The following is a 25,011-nucleotide window of genomic DNA, read 5'->3' as shown; positions in this document are numbered from 1 at the left end:
CCCCCCCCCCCCCCCCCCCCCCCAAATTCCCACATCTCTTTCCTCCCTGTTTGCTTTGCTCAGGGAGATATTCCACTCACTTCTTCTCCGTCCCTCCCGTTTCTTTGGGCTTAAAAGCACGACGAAACCTTCCTCGTCACCCAGGGGACATTGCGCTTCCACGCCCTGAACGGCCAGACCGTCGACGCAAAGCTGGGCGACTACGTGACGGTGCCGCCGCGGTCGCCGCACACCTTTAGCAACCCGTACGACCAGGAAGCAAAGTTCTTCAACACGTACACGCCGGCGTTTTACATAAACTACTTCCGCCTCCTGGCCACCATGAACGAGCAGGGTAAGCCCATGAACCCCGAGGCAAATCGCAAGGCCATGGCTGTAAGTGTTGTCCCTTTTTTCGGGGTCCATCTCTCAAAAAGTCTCAAACTCTCTTTTTCAAAGCTTCCCTATTTCCTGGAACGTGTCGTTATGTATGTGGCTGATCATGCCGGTCCGGGCACAGTATTTCGCCACGATTGGCGTCGCCGACGACGAGATGCAGATGGACAAAAAACAGTTTTACGGCGATGCAGACCCATCAAAGAAATAGAGAGACGTTGGGATGGGAATGACAGGAACAGAAAAAAAGGGGAGGAGGTCTGTGGGTCTGTACTTCGTCCCGACCAGAACCCGGGAAGGACGACCAAGGAGCCTGCTTATTGGATGGATGGATTGGTGATTGGCCTGTAAACACCAGTCGAGCGAAGCCAAAAGGCTCGAAAGATGCTGTGAACGGCACAGTTCCCCTATCGAACGTCTGGATGAGTGGATGGGTGTAGGACCGGGAATAAGAATCAGGTCTGGCGTCCACAGCATCGGCCCTGCCCTTCCCTACCCTGTTGTATTCGTGCCCATACCGAATCCAATCCATTCCCCGAGATCCGTTCCATAATTCTTGACACCGTACTGTATGGCAAATGCATGCTCTTTCTCACCACCCAAACTCGTGGTCCCCCCCTGAAAAGCCAAGTCCAAATTCAATTCCATCATCCATCTGCTGGAAGAGATGACATCTCAATTTTTTCCGGCAAGAAGCGCGATTCGAATCACGAATTCTACCTACCAAAGGTTTTCGTCGGCGACGGATATCCTGTACTGTACTTTGCTGAATGGATGGGATGGGATGGGATGAATGACATGACGTGATATGATATGATGTATATGATCACCCCCAACAATATTCGCTTTTCTCACCCAGCACCAGCGCCGAAACCCGGACCCGGGGACTCTCACTATGCTTCCGAGACAAACACGCCCGCCATGCCCATGCCCGTGCCGACGCACATGCTCGTCACCCCGACCTTTTGATTGCGCCGTCTCAGCTCCGAGAGGAGTGTCACGACTTGACGGGTGCCCGTGGCGCCGAGGGGGTGGCCGATGGCGCTGAAGAGATTTGTGTTAGTTGGTTGGTTGTTAAGAAGCGATGTTTTCCAGTTCAAGGCAGGAAGGGATGGGGATTAGAGCGATATGGAGAGATGGGGAAGGAAAAAAAAGAACTCACATGGCACCACCTCGGACATTGACCTTTTCGATATCCAGACCGAGTTTGTTGACGCAGTAGACATACTATTGGTTTTTGTTAATAAAAGTGTCATGGCGCTTTTGATGGAGGTCCGAGTATGCTCACCATCGACGCAAACGCCTCGTTAATCTCAAACAGATCCACATCCTCCTTTGTCAGGCCCGTCTTCTCCAAAACTTTGGGAATCGCGAAACTAGGCCCGATGCCCATGATGCGCGGCTCCAGCCCGACCACGGTGCTCTTGACGTACTTGCCGATGATGGGCTGGCCCAGTTTCTGGGCCGTCGAGCGCTTCATCATCAGCACGGCGGCCGCGCCGTCGGTGACTTGCGAGGCGTTGCCGCCCGTGGTGGTCGGGCCCCATTGCGGGAAGGCGGAGCGGATCTTGGCCAACCCTTCGTACGTGGTGCCCGGTCTGATGCCGTCGTCCTTGTCCACCGTGACGGTCTTGGTCTCCTTGGTCTTGGGGTCGATCCACCTGGTCGTGACCGGGCTGATCTCGTCGCTGGTCCAGCCTTCTCTCTGGGCTCGTTCGGCGCGGTTGTGCGACCTCTCGGCGAACTTGTCCTGCTCCTCGCGCGAGATGTGGAAGTCGCGGGCGACGTTCTCTGACGTCCATCCCATGGGTTGCACATTGTCCCGGGCCACCGGGTGGGACATGATCGCCTCGCTCATCGAGGGTGGGGCGTCTCTGTTGGTAGACATGCTCTCCAGCCCGACAGCGATGCCCACGTCAATCGAGCCAATGGCGATGGAACTGGCGAGGGTCTGGATGCTCAACAGGCCCGACGAGCAGAACCTCGACACGACGTGAGCGGCCGTGGCGACAGGGAAACCTGCGGCGAGAACGGCGCTCCGTGCGACGAAGCCCGGGGCTGGTTGCAGGACGTTCCCCACACAGACATCCTCAACGACGTCGGGGTTGATGCCGGACTTGTCCTTGATGGCCTTGAGGACGTGGATCAAAAGTTCATCAGTCGCGGTGTCCTTGAGCCCGCCCTTTCTGGCCTTGGTGAGAGGCGTGCGCGTGGCACATGTGATGACAATGTCGTCGGGGTGCTTCTCCAGAATCTTCTGGACGCCTGGGGAGTGAGTGGTGGTGGATGTGGAGGAGAGTTGGCCGGAGAGGGCGTCGAGCCGTCGTTGGGCGCTCATTGTGTCAGATGTGATGAAGACGATAAAGTAACGGGAGGAAAAGAGACAAGAGAAGAGGATAGAATTCGACTCTGAAGAACTTTTTACAATGGCAGAAGGATAAGTAATTAATTCTCCCACCTCAATCATTAGCATCGGCAGCATCAGCACCGCATGTGGTTGTTCAAGTGGCTTAAAGCAGCAACATAAATCACTCGAAGAATCATGCCTCGGCATTTTCGGACTTTGAGCCTCCGGCAGTTGATGCGGGATCTCAAAACATTTTCTTTCGTACGAATCACCCACAACTACCATGACAACTACCACAAGCACCGCGGTCACCTTGGCCTCAACCGTCTCCCTTGTTCTCCTGTCTTCTGCACATGCACTGCTAGATGACACACAGCCCTGCATGATTCTGTTACTGATATTGACCAGCACAAAACTCGCTAGAATGGCAGCCACCGGCCCCACCTCCACATTCAAAGGTTGACCCAGTGACCCAGTGACCCTGGACCACAGACCACAGATACTCAAAGGAATCGGCAAGTGTGATTGAAGCCCCTGGATATATGATTATTGGGACAAACAGACGAAGGAACGAGTTTAAAAGAATACAGGATTGTGTGGGATTCTCACCCTCTCTTCCCTTGTCTTTTCTCTCCCCCGACCTTCCTTGATATTTATCTCCCAACCTGCCCTCTCTTTGTCTCTACCTGCGTCTCCCCCGTGGGGCTTTCCCAGACACCGTTGTAGCCACGCAACTCATTCGCTCACTTGCTCTGACGACGTGGGTTCTCCAACTCTTCTCGGCCCGGGGAACCGCCTCTAGTCTATAGGGGAGAGCATCCGAACCACCACGACCAAATTTCCGAACTGCCACCTCGAGCATAACTCGTACGCAGCTCTCCTTGTTGCACGTCCGAGGCACTTTAGTTGAGATCCCAAAAGTGTCTTTACGCCCGTACCGCGCCGGAGGGATCATTCCAGCCTCGTTCGCGCCCATCGGCCGAGCTCCCGAGAGAAGCATAGTCAGCTTCGGGGGCCTGTTCTAACCCTAGACTGACTTAGGCTGAATATCTTACGGCACTTGTATGCAGGAGTGAGATACACCCAGCCAGCATCAAGAAACGTCCGAGGCACGGCACCTCTGACGGGAAAGGAGTATTACTGTGTCTGCGTGTTCGGAGGTGCCCTTGGATTCAACTTGGTTCAAATTTAACATCTCTCTTCATTCGCATTAAATCTGAAGTCAACGATTCGGGCAACTGGTGAAGCTCACTGCTCAATATGGCCTCTATAGCGGCATCCACTGCCGCCGCCGCAGGGTTGCTCTACTACGCCGACCACCGCATCGGCGTCAGCAGAGACATCCGTCAATATCGCCAGGAACAGTCCTTTGTGAAACGATTGTACCAATTCGCCGACAAGCTCGGTGCTCAGTCGCCTCACCTATATCGCATGCTGGAACTCTGCGACCCAAATGCAGATGCGTTGTGGTTTGAAGGTCGCTCGTGGAACTTCAGGGCACTCAAGGCCCAGGTGGACGAACTCGCCCTCGGCTTGAGCCAGGGTCTGGGGGTCAAGGATGGAGACATCGTTGCCGTCTTCATGACTAACTCGCCCGAAATGGTCGCCACCATCTATGCTCTGACGAGGCTGGGAGCAGCGCCTGCTTTGATCAACAGCGCCCTAAGAGACGATACATTACTTCATTGCGTGCGGCTACCAAATTCACCCTTAATTCTCAGCACCCCAGATCTGGCTGGCTACGCAGCGTCCGCTGCACAATCGATGGATGGCGGTCAGGTCAAGACCGTGAGGCTGAATCTGGGCTCTTTTCGACCTACGCCACTCCCTAGCGACAAGGGGAGTATCATGGAGTTCCCTTTCCCAGACCCATCCATATCACCATCCTCGGCCTTGCCGCCGACACCACCCAAGAATATGAGCTCTGTCGCCGCCCTGATCTACACTTCCGGCACGACGGGAAAACCCAAAGCATGCAGCATCAAAAACAGCCTCATCTGCGCCGTCGCGTGCACGTCTTCGGCCGACGCCTCCAACCCCAAGAAATACCTCCAGGGTCTCCGCACGTACTCGTGCATGCCCCTTTTCCACGGTACTACATTCTTCACTGGGTTGTGCTACTCGGCGGGGCAGGGCGGCTGTTTCTGCCTCGCGAGAAAGTTCTCGGCCCGCGGGTTCTGGAAGGACGTGCACGAATCACGCGCCACGAGGGTTCTCTATGTCGGTGAACTGTGTCGCTTCCTCCTAACTACACCTGCGGGGCCATACGACAGGAACCACAATGTCAAGGTCGCTCTGGGTAACGGACTGCAAAAGGACGTCTGGGTGGCTTATCAAGATCGTTTCAACGTCCGCGAGGTCCGCGAATTCTACCGCTCTACCGAGGGCCTGGTCAAGTTCGACAACATCCACCGTGCCGGCAAACCGGGCGCTGGCAAGGTCGGTTACATGGGGACGTTGAGGAAGAAGGTTCTGGAGAAGGACCAATTCATCGTCCGGTTCGACTACGATACCGAGTCACCGGTCCGCGACCCCACGACGGGCTTCTGCATCGTGTGCCCCAAGGGCGAAGCTGGTGAGGCCATTGCGCGCATCCGCAATCTCGCCACCTACACAAACTACCACAACAACGAGTCGGCCACGGAGAACAAGATGCTCCGAGACGTGTTCGAAAAGGGCGACCTGTTCCAGCGCAGTGGCGACCTACTCGTCCAGGAGAGCGACAACTGGGTGAGATTCGTCGATCGCATCGGCGACACGTATCGGTGGATGGGCGAGAACGTGTCAGCCGGCGAAGTCAGGGCGTTCATCTCCGAGTTGCCGTTCGTCAAGGACGCCGTGGTAGTCGGCAAGCGCCTCGCCAAGTACGACGGCCAAGCGGGCACGGCGCTGATTGTGCTCGACCCGGCCATCAACAACAACGAAAAACAGACCTCGACCTCGTCCCGACCCGGCGAGCAAGCCTTCATGAACAACCTCTTCAAAGCCCTTCGGAGTAAAGGCGTGCCGCGCTACGCCGTGCCGCGTCTCGTAATGGTGCGCGACCAGCTCGTCGACGTGGGCGACACCTTCAAGCACGCCAAGATGGTCGTCAAGAACATCGACTGGGGGGCTCCTACGGTCACTAGCACCAGCGGACAGGCCGATGCGAGGAAGTATTACCTCGACCTCGAGGCGGAGCGGTTCCGCGAGCTGGACGCCGAGAGTTGGCGGCGCATCGACCAGGGACGGGCGAAGTTGTAGTCTTGAGAGAGTTGCTGCCTTTGTGTACACCCCGGCTGGGAACTGTGAATACTCTCTCCTGGTGTGCCTTGTCTCTCTCACTCGCTCTGTGTCTCAGAGAGAGAGAGAGCGATCCGGGACTCGGTCACAGGCTACAAGAAGGGATGGAACAGGCTCAAACCCATACTCATGCTTCTGCTTCTGCTTGAGCTTGAGTACTTGAGCCCCAATCAACCCGAACCAGAATATCTCGAGCTATCCATCTATCCATCCATCCATCTACAAGCACCAACACCTCGACAAGACCATTGCCTGCCAATTCGGCCATGTACGAAGAGAGAATGGGGGAAGAGCGACGAGGCACGATGGCTTCCTTCTCAATATCTATACTTATACCTCTCCATCCCTACACGTACCTGTACCTAAGTAGATAGACAGATATTCCATACCCGAAGAACCTGGGAAACAAAACCGAGTGGGAAAATGGCTTGAATGGTCTACTAGAATAGACATAAAAATCCAAAAGACTGTGTGGCACTCGATCCAAAATTCGCGTTCTTCATCGTTTATAGCTGTTATTTGTTGTCATCGTCATTCATCATTGTCGTCGGTCGTTCGTTTCTTGAATGCTATCTATATACATGGAGTAAATCTGTCCGGTCCGTTTTTTTTTTTTTGTCGGTTTTCCCTTTTCATTCTTTCCAGCTTCGCTATCCCTCTTTCTGAAATGGTGGTATGCTGGTAATTCCCTCCCAGTCTCGCCGTCCGGTCTGGTCTGGTCGTGTCATTCATTTATTGCACATACATGATCCGCCGCCATGACAATTGTCGCAGAATGCCTCCTACCCTTTTGTGGTATATCCCGAGTATGACAGCCCCGTGTAAAACCATCTTGAAAATGGCAATGAATCCGCGTTTCTTTTGTTTTACCCAGCCTTGCTTTCCCTTTGTGATTGGCGTTTTGTTAAATGTCCCTTTCAATATACCTACCCAAATGATGCGTGTCTCGACTCTCCCGATTGCCCATGGTGCGAAATTCCAAAAGATTTGCATCCCATGTTCCTTGTTGATTGTCCTCGTTTTCATTTATCTGGCACGTTTCGACTGCTTGTCCGGCTTGTGGCCCCGGCGACACTCCTGCTCCTACCTTCCCGTCGTGACGGCCGGATCCAATCGACCACCATACGACCCCGTCCTTTGACACCATCCACTGACGAGTCAACGCTAAGTCCATATGTTCCGTCCGAATATCGTTCCTGTGGACCGCCGACAGATCTGGTGCGCGCGTGGGTATCGGAACTGCTATTTCGGCTCACGTGAGAGGCTGGTTTCGTGCTCAGCGTGGTCATCGTGCGACTTCGGCCGGGACTGTGATCACTTAAAGGGACATCAAAGCCGGTTGATGAGGCTGCAGTGTCCTGAGACATGCTGTCCGATGTGACGGCGGCTCTTGCTTGACTTCTTTCGCGAGTCTTGTGTTCGCGGTGAATTCCAACTGTTGCCGGACCCCACCTCGCAGTGTATCCGTTCCAAATCTGTCTAACCTCACGATCACGGCTACTGATCAATTGGTCCAGCTGATCCTCGATCTCCAGAATCGCTTGGGTCGCCTCGGTCTCCAGTTCTAGGGTCGATGGGAATGAAAACATGGCTACCGCGCTGTCGCTTTTTTCAGGAATCGAGACGTCGTGGTTCTTGTTGGCGATGTCCTTCTGAACAAGACTCAGCTGGATGTAAAGATTTTCCAGCTGATGGGAGTATCTAGACAGGACCTTTGACTCGGCGTGGCGTCGTGTTTTGATGTCACAGTCGGCGCACGATCCATCCAGGATGTAGATCGTGGGAGGTGCAATTGATTGATCAGCATTGTACCCACGCAGATGAAATGGGGGATACGCCAGAAGTCCTTCCCTGTACCGCACGAGTTTAGGCTGCACATTGAGGGGTCGGGACATCGGAGGTGATGTGTGAGCACAGACCGTGTAGTGATACGTGTGAGCATACACAGTCCTCGGATCTGGCAGAGTGGCGATTCCACCGGAAGCTCGCCGACCTAAAGTTGATGCGCCGGTCGTTCTAGTCGGTGAGATTCCTGCGTTTGTTGAGTTGGTGGACATGGAGGAGATTATACTGTAGCGGCGACGAGAGCCTGGTCGAGCTGGAGAAGACCGATATTCACCATTGGATGATGCTGGAGGGTCCCTCGCTTTTTCCGGCGAACTGGCAGTCATCGTGCTGTTTGAGAGAGGAGGGTTGAGGTGAGGTCCTGCGACTTGGACAGTCGTGGATGATTTCCTAGTCCCATCGTCTTCACCACCGTTTGAACCGCTTCCTGACAGATCGTTTCGCTCAACATCCGAAACGGTAAGTTGAGCAGGTGGAGTGGGCCTCCAGCTCGTGGGAGGATAATGGCATTTCGCAGTTAGGGATCCGGATCCTCCGCCTTGAAGAGTTGTTGAGCCATGCCTTGTATCTGTTGGCAAGGACGTGTGCTGGGCAGCTTGAGCATCTTGACCCGAACCGCCAATCGTAATTCGGCGCCGAAGGTGAGGTGGTCTTGTGGTCTCAATCCGAGCAGAACTTTCGCTCTGGACAACGCCTGTTTGCTCCATACCTGTATTGGAAGTCGACATTTTGGTGTTGACTTTACTCGAAGAGCTGAATCGTCGATGGAATAGCCTTGTTAAAGAAGATCGCTCCTTATCGGCAACCATGGCGAACCCATTGACGACTTCGGGAGCCATATTATATGTGTACCCACGTGTGATTTACTTGTGGTAAGACTGTGTCGAAGAAAGCAAGGAACAAAAACCCGGCCCAGGTTTTTTGGTTCTGTCGAGAACAAAGGACTGTCGGGAGGAGGAACAGTCTTTGTCCTCAACGACGCCTGTGCTGCCATTTTAGACTTCGTCTTTATGCGCGAGATGGGAAGCGCACAAAGTGTGCTATTTCTGCGTTGGAGGTCATTGTTCGAGCCGAGAGGGAATGCGCCTTGGTCGGAGCATCGCAAGAAGAGAACGAGCAGCTGAGGTTGAGGTTGTAAGAGTGCAACATGCGGGAGCACTTGGATGCAAGGTTGGGGAGCACCAAACTCCCTAACGGCCAAAACCGGCAAAGTCCCGCTGCAGGTTTGACTTTTTGGCGCGAACGAAGCTGCACATCACGTGAAACGCTCCACCAGACTATCGGCTTCGGATGGAAATTGTATGGAGTATGGACCGTGAAGATCACAGCGTCGACCGGTGAACCAAGCCTTTGCGGAACGTGCAGTAGTCGAAGCAAGACACAAACTTGATGGCGTATCCAGTTCAATCCTCCTCAGTACTGCCCGTCAGAATGATGCGAAGATTCATCCTCCAACGGCCAACCTCATGCTCCAGCGCACTCAATTTTGCGGCAATGCTGAGCAGACTGGGATCGCTCGTCTCCACTCGAACCTTTTCACGGACGATCACATCTTGCCGTCCGCGCCACTCAAAGATTTCACCCATTTCGTCGTGAGTTGGAGGCTTGGGACCTAACCCCAGCAACCTCGTCCTGAGGTTGAGTCCAGAGAGCGAGAAAGATCCCTCGGAAGGGGTGCTGGGAGTTCCACCAGGGGAAGTTGGAGCGAGGGTTCGGACAGTGAGAACAAGATTGGCTTCCTGGATCGTAAAGTGCAAACTGAGGTTTTCACCCAACGGTGGTTGGAACACGTTTTCATCGGGGCTATTTAGCCACCATTCAGCCCCTGGGATAGAGGAGATATCGGCACCGGTCACTGGACCTCTCAAATAGGCCTTGGCTTCACGCAAATGGTCATGTAGCAACTTCAATTGGCCCGAGATGAAGGAGGAGTCAGTCGATTGGCCGGTCCACCTTGACACGTCGATTACGTCGAGTGAATCATTGAGTAAAGACTTGACGGCTGACAGTTGAGAGAGGACAATTTCGGAGGATGAAGAGGAGGAATGGAACATCAGGCGAGTCGAGGGTGTGGAAGTAGTGGTACCTCTTGGGGTATTTGGTGGCAACGTAGTCAGCCGAAGATGGATGTCCTGTAACGCTTTCAGACCAGGTAGGTTCGGGGAATTTTAGGGGGCCAGCGTACGCCCTTGAGAAGCTTGGTGCCAACCCTTGTTACAAAGCCTTTTACACTCTCGGATCTGAGTGATGACAGGACCAGTGTCGATCCGGGTTCTTTCGGCGCCAACAGTGCAGCACATTCCTCCAGAGCTTCTTTGAGAGCAGGCAAGGCACGTTGCAGCGACTCCAGGAGCCATCGCAGCTCAAGTTTCTGAGGGCAAGTCAGTGTATGGACAATTTGTCACTTGTTCAACCATACCAAAGAGTCATTCTCGGCCTTTCGAAGCTCGTCGGGAGGTAATGGAGGATAGACCCATGTGGACATTGTGGAAACCTCGATAGTCAGAAAATAAAAGATGTGTTAAACATGGGGAAGCAGGACAATAATGAGTGATTTGCAAAGTACTGTCCGAGGAAGCAAGGCTGGCCCCAGGTGGAAGGATGGTTCGATATCAGGTGATGGCACCAAAGGGTCACCGACATCACCAGTGAAGCTGCGAGAATGTGAGACTGCAAGACTGCGGACCGGTGTTTTTCCAGCTTGGCCAAGATGGGAGGATTGGCGAGGATTAGAGTTTTCAGCTATTGGAGCCCGATCACGGAAACTAGCCATATTAGGAACTAGCATTGCCTGAAGGTGGCACTAAGTGGAGCATTTGTTGATGACGTGGTGAATTGTTGTGCTGCAGCATGCTGCGCTACAGTGTTGGACCTCTAACTCAGTTTGCTTGGAGGTGCGTCATCGCCTGCCCAAGCAGGCATCCAAGAGTCCACGGGAAAAGCCCTGGAGCCCAAGTTGATGCCCTTGGAGTCGGTGTGGGGGGGGGCCTGCGCTTGAGTCTTAGGGGGCAGGCCGTCATTATTGTCCGTCCCTGTACTCTCCATCTTGGGCGCTGTGGGTGCCCTCTAAACCTTCTCCAACAATTTTGCAGTACCACTACCTATGGCCCTCTCCGGCTTCCCTATCCTGGTCCCTCTCCACAGTCTTCCAAGCTCTCCGGTAAATGTACCTCCAGTAGTCGGCTGTCACTCCAAGAGACGGGAAGGATCCAAGCTCTAGTGGGTGGTCAGTTCCTTTGGTTCCTTTGGTTGGGTGACCTCATCCAAGACACAGCATTACATCTACTGCCTGCATACCGAGCGACCAACATACGTACATCACAAGCTCTCTTGCTCTCTTACCACTGCTGCATTAGTACAAGAGCACCTTCTCCTCCCACACCACCGCTATCTACTCTTTACACCCCGCGCTTGCTTCCTCTATCGCTCCCAACACACATCTCCCACCTTTTAAACCGTCCCTCCAGGCCACCCTTCTCTACATTTCGTATCTCGTCGCGCCGTTGGGCACTCTGCTGCAAGCTCCAGCCACCCTCAAACTCACTGCGCCGCCATGGCGTCCCGTAAGTGAAGCTTGGTCCTGCAGACGACGATCCCGAGGTACCTCGTACTGACTGCCGCGTCACAGGTAACGGTCTCTTTGGCCTGGCATCGCTAATCCTCCTCGCCGCTGGCCTTCTGTTTATGTTCTTCATCCTCCTCGCGGGCGCAGTTGAGCATGGCCCTGTCAACAAATTCTACATTCTACAAGCAGATACCGCAAATATTCCGGGAGCTCCTCCCGTGTCAAGATGGTCATATTGGAACGTGTGCGGTGTTCAGAACGGACGCACACATTGCGGCGACCAGCACTACTCAGATGTGCATCCGGCATTTCCACTGGACCCTGCGTCTCACCGAACCTTTGACACCACGGTGAATGTCCCTCGGAACTTTGTTGAGCGTCATGGGTACTACTTCTTGATGACTCGTTTCATGTTTGCTTTCATGCTCATTGCGCTCTTCTTCGGCGTATGCGCGTTGTTTACTGGCCTCCTCGCCCTGTGCACCAGATTGGGCTCCTATCTCAGTGGTCTCTTGAGCATGATGGCCATGTTTTTCCAGGCAATCCAGGCATCTCTTATGACGTGAGTCCATGTATGCTGTGTGCCATGCGCAAGTGTGCTAACGGGTCTACAGTGCCGCGTACGTCAAAGGCCGCAACAACTTCCGGAACAACGGTCAAGCTTCCGACATTGGAAAGTACGCCTTTGGGTTTGAATGGGCTGCATTTGCGTGCTTCTTCATTTGCACTGTCCTCTTCTGTATGGGCGGATCCTCACGTCGCGAACCCAGAACAACCAAGTCACGAGGTTTCACGTTCCGAGGCCGAAGGAGTAGAAGCACAAGGAGCAGAGGCAGCTTTGTTCACGACAAGGAGTACGGATCATAGAAGCTGCAGTTTCTCCACGATGCTAGCGATGGTGGCACAGGGAGATTGAGATATATCGCGCGTGCAGATTCGGTTATTGTACAGACTTTTTTCCCTTGGTTGGTCCGCGTCCAGAACGTGCATGGCTGGTGGAATGCGGTGTTGGGGGATCGTACACAAAAATCACCAACATGAGAAAATGTTTTGGTGTTGATGACCTTGTCACGAATCTAAACAGATCAAACAGGTAGTGTCTATTCTAATATTATCTGCCAGTTCCAACCTCTGTGTTATGGATGGTGTCTGCGAGAATATGCTGGGTGCGAATCATGGCTGGATTGGCTGCTACCTAGCGAGGCCAAATCGGCTCATTTCTATGCTGTGCCATCTGATTCGTCCTTCCATTGTGAATAGCAAACTCCTTGTTGATTCCCTGCGCTTCACCAGCTTGTCGGTGGGCAAACGGGATGGACCTTGGCGGAAAGCATAACTAAACCCAGTAGCGGACAAATCTTCAAACACTTTGGCGCCATTGCCCCCTCCAGTACCTCCTCATGACCACAACACCGTGGCTGGATATTTGATGAAGAATGCCGCTCTGATGCTATTGTTGTCAAAGGTGATGTTGTACAATGCCGTCACCATCAGAGTCATGCCTCCAGTTCAAAGCTGTTGACTCGAGGGTCGCGAGCTACACTTGGGTTAGTTCGAAAGCCTCATCGATCGAGACGGCGTCGGACTCACTTCGATGACCACGTGCGGCGAAGTGTGCCGCCTGCCACAACGACACAAGAGACATGATGGCCATGAAGACACCAAACACAATAGTCATGATGCCGTCCAGTGTGAGAGCCATCGTGGATCCTTTGAGTGTGGCGGTGTCCTTGGAGGGGTCTAGTAGGCGGCTAGGTTGCTTCAGGTTGCTTGGAGGCGTTCTGCAAGGCTGAATCCACACGAAGCCGGGGGAAGAGTCTGTCTGATTTGCAGAAGAGGTTTGCTGAACAAGAGAAGGGTGATGCAGGAAATGGTATTGTGTGTTGATGCTGGGTCTCTTGGATCACTTTGTCGCGGTGATTGCTGTCGATGATGGTATGGGGAGGAGCATCTTCCCTCCAGCATTAGGGCGCAGGTCTATATATCCATGTCAACGACTTTTGTTCGAAAGGCTCTGGTACCCCGGTCACTGCTTAAAGGCTGTGCAGCGCGACAAAGGTCAACGATAGGCTGGCGAGCTGTTTGCCCCCTTGTCGTGGAGGTCTGGGCCAATCATTAGAGCTGCCTTCATTGGCGTGGGATCCTCGCCCCTACAGAGACCTCAGCCTTGCTGCCTTGGTCAGGAGGCAGCTACCTTTACACGCTACAAGCAAGTCGATTGGGTTGACTGCCTCGGGATTCCCCAGAAGTCGTAACTAGCCGCAACCCGATGGGCCTCTTTACGATAGGCTGTCCACCGTCCTGCTTGAACGGTGGTGCTGGTCTGGTGGGTGGCCCCCCAGGCAGCTTGCTAAGACACCCAAGTTTGTATCGACACAAGTTGCAACTGTCGGCTCTCAGCGCAATGCTGTGGACAAGAGGGTCACAGACTCCAGCCTCAGATATAGAGTGCGTCGACTTCTCCAAGGTCAGTCTCCGCAAATTTGCAGCCGCGAAACTTGATATATTCATCCATAATATCCCACTATATTGCTTCGGCAAAATCTGGACGCTTGAAGACTCAATGCTACTTCCTCAAACTCACATAACAGTCCAAGTTCTTCTGCTTGACGAACCAGGCATTCTCTATCTCCAGGGGCCTGTTCGGATCCACAAGCGTGAAATCAAATTTCCTCACCAGCTCGGGGATCAGGATTGAGATCTCGAGCAGACTGATATTTTTACCGATGCAGGTCCGGGATCCAGCTCCAAACTATTCGACAACATCAGCCTGAGAACACAAGTGGGAGGGTGGGCATTAGGTGAACGCCTCGCTTACCGTGAGGTTATAGCGAGTCATCTCTGCAGCTCTCTCAGGAGACTCAAGCCAGCGCTCGGGTCTGAACTCTTCAGCGTCTGGGCCAAAGATCTTCTTGTTGGAGTGTGCGACCCAGCTGTTCACGCCGACCTCGGTCTGTCGCTCAAGACATCAGCACTACTACTTTGAGAGAGTCCTTCCCCAGAGTACCGGGAGAGGAAGCTGAAATCTCACCTTCTCGGGGAAATACTTCCCAGCAATGTGGGCGCCACCCTTGGGAACGACGCGGACCATAGGGAGACCAGTTGCTGGATGGCAGCGAAGGCCTTCTTTGATGACGGCCTGGAGATAGGGCAGTTTCTGTGCTTCTTGGAAGGAAAGTATGTCGTTTGACCCGCGCTCTTCGATCGCCTGATCGAGTTCTTGTCGCAGCTACACACGCGGTTAGCACGCTTGGTCTTCTGCACGCATAAAATGATGGAACTCCAGGAGTTGTTTGAACTCTGCAAGACTTCATCCTCGTCTTACCTTCTCCATCACGGCAGGGGCCTTCATCAAGTGGTACAAAATACCCGCCAGGCTGACCGACGTGGTGTCTGACCCGGCACCAATATTCGTCCCACAGGTCGAGAACACTGATTCCATGGGAAACTTATCCGGCTGCAAGGCGTGCATCCTCAGCAGCTTTGTCAAGAAGTCGTCTGTTGGCTTCGACTCGTCTTTCTCCAGAATGCGCTTGGATTTTTGTCTTTGGCCTTCCAGAACCTGCTGCTGCATGAACGTACCCATGTAATGCATTCCACCATTGGGCAACATTGACAAAATCCAGTTGAGGAAATAGTGCCATTCATGGTACACGCCCACTTTTGAGAGGTAAAGGAGGTAGGAGTGCAGGGCAGCGATCATATTGCCATTGTCTTTGCCGGTGTCCAAGAAGCCAAATCGTTTGCTGAGCTGGAGATGTGTTAACCTCAGCAGACCAGGTGGAGCGAACCTCAGAGGCTTGACCTACCGTGATGAGTGCTATGGTATCGAAAGCGTCTGATGTGTCGTTAGCCAGGAGACTCTTGTCAAGATATTTCGTGTTGCAGCTCCAGCACAGATTCGACGGTACATACAGTATTGCAGCCAGACTTGCAGGTTGATAGCGCTGTGATTCTTTGCGAACTCGGTGAATTTCTGGACCAGGATTTCGGCACACGCAACAGCATTCGGCTCCATAGCGACCAAGCTCGTCATCGAATACAACGACGCGACATTGCGCCTGTTGATGGCATGGGACTCGGGGTTGAGGTCGGTGAAGAGATCTGGATGCTTGTTCTTGGGGTTGTTGGAGGCGATGTACCATTTTCCCTTGACGAAGTTTGTCCCATGGCCGTAAATGGTCTTGATGGCGTCTGCGTCGTCGATGGAATAATAGTTTGGTGCAATTCGCACAATCGGTCCTGGCAAGGTCAGCTCGAAAGCCACAGCGAAGAATTCGGCAAGGTGCAAGTTCAGTACCGTATTTCCTATGGAGCGCAATATTCGTCCTCTCGAATCGACCTCGAGCCACCTGGAGATGTCAGGATCAACGACGATCATCTCTGAGTTTGGAAGAAGTCTACCTCTCTCAGGTACCACAGCCTTGTGAACCTGGCCAAAAAGGGTCCAGGCACCGACCGCAGGGGGTCTCGAAGAGCGACAAAGACATTGTACACAACCCAAAGCCCCACCAAACTCCCAATCAGGATCGTAGGTGAGAGGGTGGTAGCGTAACGTGTGAGGAAGCCTTCCAGTTGGGCCATGGTTTTGTGGGCGGCTTCTTTGCAGCTCGCTTGATGGAAACGATGCTCAAGGTTGTTGGAGCGTCCCTCGGCTTTTGACCGCCATTTATCAAGACAAGATGACTGCAAACCCCAGACGACCACCAAGCTCAGCTGCGCAATGCCCCCTCAACTGCCGAAGGGTACAAGGTACGAAAGCACGGAAAATACCCCGGATCTCGGCTTGGCCTTGACTGAAGCATTGGAGACGCTTCGTCAACCCCACAAGCCTCTCCACGAACAAAGCCTGGAGGCGTGGCACGGATTCAGAATCCCTTCTCCACATGAAAGATTCAGCTGTCGGCGACTTCATGTGGGCGTCTTTTTTGTTGTCTCGAAGGATCATCCAGGCAGAACATCAATCATGTGGGACCCTGTGGCCGTGCTCTCTCTACTTATGCTGCTGGATCTTTCAAAGACAGAGAGGAGATGCAGACTATATTTGTGGCAGTATTGCCCGAAGCTGTTTCTGGTCCGTTATTGAAGCCAGAGAAGCAAAATGGGTGTTCTCCAGAACTTGTCGGGTGCTCGGGGCACCACGGAACTTAGCTTTGACTCCTACAGCCTCCTGCGGGCAGCGGTCATTGGGGTGATCTCTTTGCCGGTGATATTCATCCTTGTTGACTACATCCGAGTCCTTCGACTGCGTCGAAAGCTTCCCCCTGGACCATTCCCCTGGCCGCTTGTTGGCAACTTCTACCAGATTCCCAAAGTCAAGCCATGGATCGACTTCGAGAAATGGTCGGAATACTACAAGGACCCCATGATCACCATCTGGCAGGGCCACAGGCCGACGATTATGTGCAACGACATCTGGACAATATCCGATCTGCTCGACAAGCGAGCAAACATTTACTCTTCTCGACCTCATATGATCGCTATGGGTGACATGATTAACGCGACAGAGAGTAACCAGGTGTGCCTTGTTTACGGAGACAAGTGGCGCCTTCATCGTCGCCTAATGGTACGTACAGAATTGTCTCGCCACCGAACCGTTTAACTTATTCTCGAGCAGCATTCAGCAACGGGCTCACAAGCCATAAGACCCTGGCGCGCGATTCAGGCCAACGAATCCAAGATTCTGGTCCGCGATCTGCTGGACAAGCCAGATGACTTTGTCATGAGCGTTGAGAGGTACTCGTGCTCGATTGTCTCTATCATTGGCTGGGGTCGCCGTATCGACAAGATCAACGACTATGTCGCTCAGATGGCGCTCAAAGCCATGGAAGGGGTCGACCTCATTATCCCAGGTCTTTTCATCGTCGAATCGATACCCTTCCTGGCCAAACTGCCCAAATGGCTCAATTGGATCTACCCCATGCCGAGCCAGATGAACACCATGGCAAAACATTTGCAAAGGTAATTCACTCGACCAAAACCCGCTTCGGTAGGTGCAGGCTGATTTTGTTTTCGTAGATACTTTGTCGCACTGTCGAAAGAAGGCGCTCAAGCCCCCGAGGACAACTTCGCAAAGCGTCTCTTCAGGGAGCAAGAACAAAGTAATATTGCCGACGAGGAGATCTCGAGTCTCACATCTAACCTCATCGGGGGCGGAGTCGACACCACCAGCGGAACGATACTCTCCTTCATCCTGGCAATGTGCGTCTTTCCGGACAAGCTGAAGAAGGCTCAAGAAGAACTAGATCGAGTGGTTGGCCAAGATCGAGTCCCGGACTGGAGTGACGAGGCGTCTCTGCCGTATATCAAAGCTGTCGTCAATGAGACACTGAGGTGGCGGACCGTTACTATTCTCGGCGGGATCCCACACGCGCCGATTCAGGACGACGAATATCGGGGCTACTTGATACCCAAAGGCACCCCTATCACGGGCAATGTGTGGGCCATCCATCGAAATCCAAGAGAGTTTCCTGAGCCTGACCAGTTCCGGCCCGAGCGCTACCTCGGTGGTCTTGAGCGGCCTTATCCCAACAAGCAGGGTCACAATGCTTTCGGATGGGGTCGCCGCCAGTGCAGCGGGCAACCCCTGGCCGAGCAAGGGCTGTTCTTGACGATTGCGACGCTTCTCTGGGCCTTTGACTTCAAGCCCGGCCTGGACGAGAATGTAAGTGACCTAATATCCATCCCCTTGCGTTTGTCTCTCGATTTTTGGGGCGAGGCTTACACATTTCTTCTTTCAAGGGGAACGAAGTCAAATTGGACATCTTCGCATATACCAAGAGTGAGAACATGCGCCCGGAACCCTTCAAGGCACGCTTCATCCCCCGCTCAAAGGCTATTGAGGGCATCATCCGGGCAGAGGCAGCAAGGGCAAGGAAGGAGCTTTCTGCGTATGACGGCGAAACCCATTTGAGGTTGGAGCATGTCCCTTAGAAGGCATGAGATGGACTGGTTGTTTGGGAGCGAAGGAGGGGAGTTGTTTTCGAGATTAAGAGATGTTTTTTTTGTTGCGCCTTGTTTAGGGGAGGAAAGATATTTCCACAGACCAGCGGATATCTTACATCCTTGGTTCAGATCAGATGTCGTCAGGTAGTCCATCAAGATATTCTGTCAGGAGGACTACAATTTTGTGTCTCGCCTCATGCAGAGAATCTTGGAAGAGGGATCTATATGAATTGACGCTTTGACCTGGGGAATCCACTCATGCAGGACTTCTTCGCTCCCTTGTCCCTTCTTCAACTCGGGATACGATTCCTGCACCTGGACGTCGAGACTGGGAGACTCGGACAGCTCGACGAGTGGGTGGAAGGGCCCCTCTGTCTCATCCATGTCGAGCACGGGCGTCACACAGGCGTCGACACGGTCGAATATCGCTCTCCACTCGTCCCGCGTCTTCTGTCTGAAGATGCGCGCGAACAGCTCCTTGGTTCGCGGCCACGCTGTCCTGTCCCACTGCTCCTCTGGCAACACCTCACGATCGATCCCCAGTCCCGCCAGGAGATTGGCGTAGAACTGGGGCTCTTGGGCCCCGACGGCGACGAACCGGTCGTCCCTGGTCCGGTAGACCTCGTAGAAGGGGGCGGCGCCGTCGAGGAGGTTCTCGCCGCGGGGCCGGTCGCAGTTCCGGTGACCCTGCTGCTGCCGCATGAACGTGGCGAGGTAGGCGGTCCCGTCGACCATGTTGGCCGCGACGAGCTGGCCCCTGCCAGAGACCCGTCGATGCAGCAGCGCGAGCAGGATGCCCACGACGCACACGAGCCCGCCGCCCGCGAAGTCGCCGAGGATATTCGCCGGTGGGGACGGGTTCTCGTCTCTGCGGCCCAAAAGCGATAGTACGCCAGACACGGCGAGGTAATTGACGTCGTGGCCCGCGCGGTTCTTGTACAGTCCCCAGGGCCGGAAGCCGTACAGGTGCGCGTATATAAGGCGCGGATTCAGCGCACGCAGCGTGTCCGGACCCAGACCCAGTCGCGCCATGACCCCGGGTCGGTACGGGTCGATGAGCACGTCGGCGGCCTTGACCAGCTCGATGAATGCGCGGCGCGACGGCTCCCGCTTTAAGTCGACCACGACGGAGCGCTTGTGTCGGCACAGCGTGTCGCGCGGCGGGCCGAAGACCTCGAATGGTCGGTCAACGCGGACGACGTCGGCGCCGTAGTCGGCGAGGACGAGCCTGTTTTATGACAAAGTCAGGGAGGGGGGCTTTTCGTGGATGCTGTGATGATCACATCATATGGCGATATGGGTGACGAACCCGGCAAAGGGGCTTGGAGCAAGTCCGCCCAGTTCGAGGACTAGATGTACCAAGACGGGGTTTGATTAGTATGAGAATATTTGTTTGTCTCATTCACACAAACACACATATTTTGCTCAAAAAGAAGAACAAGAACAGGATGTTGAATCCATCACTCACTCACCTCTCAGTCCTTTCAAAGGGGCGTCTGATGACATGGTTCTCTCGGTCGCTGTTGAACCTTCACATCCGGTTCTGGAAGCCCCCTTTGACCGATATCTGCTCCTGCAGACCCTTTCTCCGAAGTCCAAGTCAGGTCGTATCTTTGATTCTAATCTTTACAGTACTACCAACGACAAGGCTGGCCATGTAGTGTAGGTTCGTATACTCCCCTTCGGCCCCACCTGGTACTTACTCCACATTTCCCCGATTGTCGATTGTCGATTGTTGTGGAGGCCTTGGAGGTTCGGGGGTATTGCCAATAAACTACACTCTACACACTATACACTACGCGGTAGTGAGATACTACCTGGGTACCTGGTTAGTTGAGTGGGAGGGTCCAGGACGGGATGACTCTCCATGGTCAAAGTCCAATGAGCGACGACCTCGGTAGTGGACCCAGTACAGTTTGCGGTGGTACATGTCCTTCTCTGCCTGTGCCTCGAGAGAAAGCTCTTGTCATGATCTGAGCGTGGATGTTGGTCTTTCATCAAGAGGCCTCCCCCATAGATAACCAAGGGTAAACTCACACACAATATACAAACCTACAATCATGATCTTCGAGTCACAGTACCACGTCGACATCCCCTCTGTCGACCTACTCACGTTTCTCTTCTCCCGCACACCCTTCAAGGACGACGACCCGATATGGATCAACCCGTCCAACCCGTCCAACCACGTCACCCTCGCCAGAGCCCGCGACCTGACGCACCGAATCGGCCAGGGCTATCGCGACCTCGGCATCGGCAGCCACGGCGCTGGCAGGGACATTGTCCTCTCGTACGTCGAGAACCAAGTCATGGTCGCGCCCAATAACTTCGGCGTGATCTGCGCCGGCGGCGTGCATGCGACGTGTTCCGTGACGGCAACCGCGTTTGAGCTGGCGAGACAGATACGGCTAAGCAGACCCAAGATCCTGATCTGTTCGGCGCAGACGAGGGACGCCGCTGAGGACGCCATCGGACAATCTGGAGTCGATGGCATTCGCCTTGTCATGATGGTGTCCGCCGAGTTGGACATCGTGGACGGAGGCGGAAAGTCCATCGTCAGTGACAGAAGACTGGAATGGGAGAGGGTCACCGACCCTGCCGTCCTCGAACGGACGACGGCTTGTCTCGTCTATTCCAGCGGCACGACAGGCAGTCCGAAAGGTAAGGAAAGCCACCCCTCCAAAAAAAAAATAATACTAGGTGTATTATAACCAAAACTAATCAAATTGTGGGTGTGTTGAAACCCTCACAGGCGTTGTCATCACGCACTCCAACATCGTGGCCAACCTCTGCCAGATGGCCTTCCACTTTGACCACTTCGCCCGGAAAGCCATCTCCGAGGGCGTCTACCTCCGCATGCCGGGGGTGATGCAGAATGCTGTCGCGGTGGGCATCTTCGTCCAGAACATGATGGCCCTGCAGTGCGGGATGCAGGTGTACATGTTCCCCAAGTACGACTTTCCCACGCTGATGGCCAGCATCAAAAAGTTTCGGTTGTCAGCCTGTTTCATCGTCCCCGCCATCTGGAACAGAGTCGTGCAGGAGTGCTCGAGGGAAGACCTGGCGTCCATCAGATTCGCCATGAGTGGCGCGTCACCCCTACCGTTGCCCCTGCAGTTGAAGGTCCACGACATGTTGCCCGACGGCGTCGTGTTGCGGGTCAACTGGGGCATGACGGAGACGGTCACCGCGGCGGCGCAGCCGAATGCCACCGAGGTCGACAGGGAGGGTAGCTCGGGGAGATTGTTGCCCAACATCCAAGCCGTCATCCTCGGCCCTGATGGGGAAAAGCTGGGGTACGACCAACGGGGGGAGTTGTGTGTCAGAGGTCCGTACCCAATATCCCACCTTTTATCAGATTCGTACTTCTTCACTGACTAGGTTTTCAGGACCAAACATAATCAAGGAGTACTTCAACAACCCCGAAGCCACGCGCGCGGCATACACGAGCGACGGCTGGTTCCGCACGGGGGACATTGCCCACTTCGCCCGTGACGGCAAGCTCTTCATCGTCGGCCGCTCCAAGGAACTCCTCAAGTACAAGTCCTTCCAGGTGAGTCCCACCGAAGTCGAGTCCATCCTGGGACAGTTGCCCGGAATCTCCGACGTCGGGGTCATCGGTGTGCCCGACGGCGAGGGTAACGACCTCCCTCGAGCGTACATCGTGCGGTCTGAGCGGGGCAAGGCCGAAGATCTCTCGGAGAAGGAGATCCACGACTTTCTCAACCCGCGCGTGAGCAACTACAAGCGGTTGCGGGGAGGGGTGCGGTTCGTGGACGAGATCCCGCGGAATCTGAACCAGAAGATCATGAGGGACATGCTCAAGAGGTGGGTGGAGAGGGAAATTGGGGAGAGGTCGAATTTCCGGGCGCGATTATAAGAGGACGATTGATAGGGGAGATAGATTTACAGAGTAATTGTGGCATGCACTGATGGGGGAGGGAGTAGTCAAGTTCTCTCCAACAGTGCTCGGCCGGGCATGTAGAGGGGCTGGTATTACAATACATACCATGCTTTAGATACTTGATATATATTTTCAAAGCCTAACGCCTAGAAGATATACCTAACCCTCTCCCATCGCCCTCAATTCTCTGGAGCAGAGTGCCAGTTTTGTCCTCAACGATGAAACTTCCTCCTGGGTACAGGCTACGTCTTCACTGCCCTCATCGAAAGGCCAGGCAATTTTGAGAGAGGGAGAAAGGGGAGAGCGTCTCAGGAGGTGGTGGTAATGGGCGGTGGCCACCATCGGCCTTGGTCTGCTCTACCCCGTCCCCCCGGAAAAGATAAAAAGCCAGAAAAGAAACACCTCACCGATCATGTGGGCCATAAAGCTCCTAAATGACGTGGACTACACCATCCCATACAGAGTCATCAGTATGGGGTATACCTTCATATCCTTCGCACAAGATAAATGCAGCCCAGCAAGTTAAAGCGGCGTGCAGCATGCAGCTCTGTTGTCTGGGACATGGAGGCTCAGAAGTTTCTCAGGCTCTCCACATGGACCAGTTGGGCAAGGCTGCACTAGACTATTTCTAGGGGGTTGGAGAAAAGGGGGGGTTGAGGTGTCAGCGATGTCATGCATGGAGACGCCGCCGGCGGTGTTTCTTCTATCCCCGCAATGCGAGACGATCTTCGAGGGGGGCACGAGGGAGGGTGAGGGGCTAACGCTTGCTTCCTCTTGAGTAACAAAGTATTGTCTGTGTGTTTGTGTGCGCGTAAACACATGTGGGGTCCATGCTCATTGGCCAGATGGAGACGGCGGCACAGAGATGGTGCAGGACCCTTTTCCTTTCGGGATGATAACTTGCTAGCTAGTTAGCCAACTGGATACTTCGCCTGGCGATACAAACAAACACCAAGGCGCCTAGGAAGAGAGAGGAAGATCCTAACCCGTGCTGAATCAAGAGACATAACATTTCTCTAGTATTCTCTGGCAACCACTGGAAGCTCCCAAATTCACTCCCAAAAACTTCGAGACAAAGCCATGGATCCCAGCAAATATGGTGTCTCGTCCATCCCCTTGAACCATGCCCCTTACGGGCCCATCACCGACGACAAGCTCAAAGGCCTGAACCAGGGCAAAGTGGCCCTCGTCACGGGCGGTGCCAGAGGTACGCGATACACAAGACACGTACACACCCCAGTAATGAATCCTCCTAAAGCGCCACACCGAGGCTGCTGCTCCTTCTTTGCCCTTCACTCCTAGAAAACCAGGAGACCGCTGTACTCGGCTAACCATGACCGTGGCCGGCAGGCATCGGACGGGCGATATCGCAGAAACTGGCGCTCTCGGGGGCCAACGTCGCGATCATAGACCGTCTCCAGGACGAACTGACAGAGACCAAGGCCCTCTGTGAAAAGCACGGCGTCACGGCCAAGACGTATGTGGTCGATGTGACGGACGTGGAGGCGTTGAGGACCGCGTTGAAGCGAGTAGAGGAGGACTTGGGCCCGATTGAGTGAGTTTTTCTTCTCCGACGGCTCCTTTCCTCCTTTCAAGATGGCGGAAGGAGAGAGTCCTTCTAGGGGACTTGAGGATCCTCATTGTGATATTAATTCGGGTTTTCCGGATGGATGACGGATGGCCAAGTGAGTGAGACGGGGACTGACCTTGGGGTGAATTACCGCCCACGCACAGCATCCTGGTCAACAACGCGGGAGTGTCACCCGGAAAACCGCAGTGGATGGAGAGCTTTGAGGAGTTCTGGCGGACCATTGAGATAAATTTCAAGAGTGTACGGGTTCCCCCTTCTCTCTCCCTGCCTCTCTTTTTCTCTCTGCGCACACAAAAATCAACTCACTCCGCCCAATATTTACTTGGCTGGGAAGGAAGACTGACATGAGCAGGCCATGGTCACCACGTGGGCTCTCCTCGGGCAATTCCGCGAGCGGCGATCTGGGGTGATAATCAACATCTCGTCGCGCGCCGCGACGGTCGATATGCCCTTTTCCACGGGCTACACGTCGTCCAAGGCGGCCGTTGCCCGCGCGACGTCGACGCTACAGGAAGAGATCGAGCTGGACGGCCTCGGCGACGCGATCCAGATGTACGCGCTGCATCCGGGCGGCGTGCTCACGGCCATGGCGAAGAGTAAGGATTCTCTCCGTTCCCCCTCCCTAGTTATCCTTCTTACCCCATATATCTATCTACCTCGCCCACACACATGCACGGACTTACCAAGGAACAAAACAAACAGCCGAACTTCGCGCCGAGATCCTCGAGAAATACCCATCGCTCGAGCAGCAGCGCACAAAGTTCCACGCCCTCTTCAAAGATCCCCCGGAACTGTGCGGCGCCACCTGCGCGTACCTGGCGTCGGGCCGGGCAAAGGAACTCAGAGGCATGTACTGGGACTGTAGGCAGGATATCGAGCGCGTGGTCGGCTACGGGAGGGAGAGGCTGGTGAAGGAGGGCAAGAACGTGCTCACCATTGGATTTGTTGACGGGTACGAGAATGAGCCGTAGGGGATGAGTCGGAGGGGAGGAAAAGAAGCGAGAGAAGAGGAGGGAGAGAAAATTAGATATATTCGAACGAATGTTCTCGATTGTGCCATGCTGCTCGCCTATCTTCTGTCCCGTCAATACCCCAACAAGACAAGTTATCAACACATCGTGTGACAAAAACACATCAATCCGGCTGTGGCTGGCGCTGGA

At 54.2% G+C, this 25,011-nt stretch overlaps 10 protein-coding genes across 10 annotated transcripts; 5 read left to right on the top strand and 5 right to left on the bottom strand.

Moving 5' to 3' along the window:
• Window positions 1-1,268: 1,268 nt before the first annotated feature.
• Window positions 1,269-2,713, bottom strand: AYO21_11556 (hypothetical protein; the record flags this gene model as incomplete). Its single annotated transcript, XM_022661445.1, has 3 exons — window positions 1,269-1,419; window positions 1,538-1,602; window positions 1,664-2,713. The coding sequence occupies 3 exons, from the start codon at window positions 2,711-2,713 to the stop codon at window positions 1,269-1,271; spliced, it is 1,266 nt and encodes a 421-aa protein (XP_022506261.1).
• A 1,269-nt stretch (window positions 2,714-3,982) lies between these two features.
• On the top strand, window positions 3,983-5,965 carry AYO21_11555 (hypothetical protein; the record flags this gene model as incomplete). Its single annotated transcript, XM_022661444.1, has 1 exon — window positions 3,983-5,965. The coding sequence occupies one exon, from the start codon at window positions 3,983-3,985 to the stop codon at window positions 5,963-5,965; it is 1,983 nt and encodes a 660-aa protein (XP_022506260.1).
• Window positions 5,966-7,026: 1,061 nt separating this feature from the next.
• AYO21_11554 (hypothetical protein) lies at window positions 7,027-8,688 on the bottom strand (the record flags this gene model as incomplete). The annotated part of the gene is made up of 1 exon (XM_022661443.1): window positions 7,027-8,688. The coding sequence occupies one exon, from the start codon at window positions 8,686-8,688 to the stop codon at window positions 7,027-7,029; it is 1,662 nt and encodes a 553-aa protein (XP_022506259.1).
• A 564-nt stretch (window positions 8,689-9,252) lies between these two features.
• On the bottom strand, window positions 9,253-10,334 carry AYO21_11553 (hypothetical protein; the record flags this gene model as incomplete). The annotated part of the gene is made up of 3 exons (XM_022661442.1): window positions 9,253-9,981; window positions 10,035-10,220; window positions 10,269-10,334. 3 exons carry the CDS (start codon window positions 10,332-10,334, stop codon window positions 9,253-9,255), a joined length of 981 nt encoding a protein of 326 aa, XP_022506258.1.
• Window positions 10,335-11,402: 1,068 nt separating this feature from the next.
• Window positions 11,403-12,281, top strand: AYO21_11552 (hypothetical protein; the record flags this gene model as incomplete). Its single annotated transcript, XM_022661441.1, has 3 exons — window positions 11,403-11,412; window positions 11,478-11,976; window positions 12,029-12,281. 3 exons carry the CDS (start codon window positions 11,403-11,405, stop codon window positions 12,279-12,281), a joined length of 762 nt encoding a protein of 253 aa, XP_022506257.1.
• A 1,570-nt stretch (window positions 12,282-13,851) lies between these two features.
• On the bottom strand, window positions 13,852-15,998 carry AYO21_11551 (hypothetical protein; the record flags this gene model as incomplete). Its single annotated transcript, XM_022661440.1, has 8 exons — window positions 13,852-13,938; window positions 13,999-14,166; window positions 14,233-14,367; window positions 14,446-14,643; window positions 14,740-15,165; window positions 15,224-15,252; window positions 15,330-15,766; window positions 15,832-15,998. The coding sequence occupies 8 exons, from the start codon at window positions 15,996-15,998 to the stop codon at window positions 13,852-13,854; spliced, it is 1,647 nt and encodes a 548-aa protein (XP_022506256.1).
• A 517-nt stretch (window positions 15,999-16,515) lies between these two features.
• Window positions 16,516-18,347, top strand: AYO21_11550 (hypothetical protein; the record flags this gene model as incomplete). The annotated part of the gene is made up of 4 exons (XM_022661439.1): window positions 16,516-16,980; window positions 17,032-17,375; window positions 17,433-18,078; window positions 18,156-18,347. 4 exons carry the CDS (start codon window positions 16,516-16,518, stop codon window positions 18,345-18,347), a joined length of 1,647 nt encoding a protein of 548 aa, XP_022506255.1.
• A 186-nt stretch (window positions 18,348-18,533) lies between these two features.
• AYO21_11549 (hypothetical protein) lies at window positions 18,534-19,865 on the bottom strand (the record flags this gene model as incomplete). The annotated part of the gene is made up of 3 exons (XM_022661438.1): window positions 18,534-19,587; window positions 19,669-19,708; window positions 19,832-19,865. The coding sequence occupies 3 exons, from the start codon at window positions 19,863-19,865 to the stop codon at window positions 18,534-18,536; spliced, it is 1,128 nt and encodes a 375-aa protein (XP_022506254.1).
• A 554-nt stretch (window positions 19,866-20,419) lies between these two features.
• On the top strand, window positions 20,420-22,236 carry AYO21_11548 (hypothetical protein; the record flags this gene model as incomplete). The annotated part of the gene is made up of 3 exons (XM_022661437.1): window positions 20,420-21,017; window positions 21,109-21,684; window positions 21,746-22,236. The coding sequence occupies 3 exons, from the start codon at window positions 20,420-20,422 to the stop codon at window positions 22,234-22,236; spliced, it is 1,665 nt and encodes a 554-aa protein (XP_022506253.1).
• A 1,104-nt stretch (window positions 22,237-23,340) lies between these two features.
• On the top strand, window positions 23,341-24,822 carry AYO21_11547 (hypothetical protein; the record flags this gene model as incomplete). The annotated part of the gene is made up of 5 exons (XM_022661436.1): window positions 23,341-23,467; window positions 23,611-23,815; window positions 23,995-24,091; window positions 24,204-24,447; window positions 24,554-24,822. The coding sequence occupies 5 exons, from the start codon at window positions 23,341-23,343 to the stop codon at window positions 24,820-24,822; spliced, it is 942 nt and encodes a 313-aa protein (XP_022506252.1).
• Between the last annotated feature and the right edge of the window lie 189 nt (window positions 24,823-25,011).

This window comes from Fonsecaea monophora (genome assembly GCF_001642475.1).
Source record: "Fonsecaea monophora strain CBS 269.37 chromosome Unknown Scaff166, whole genome shotgun sequence".
In the NCBI taxonomy this organism is placed as follows: Eukaryota; Fungi; Ascomycota; class Eurotiomycetes; order Chaetothyriales; family Herpotrichiellaceae; genus Fonsecaea; species Fonsecaea monophora.
The sequence above is the reverse complement of the archived record's forward strand: the minus strand, read 5'-3'. Positions and strand labels throughout refer to the sequence as shown.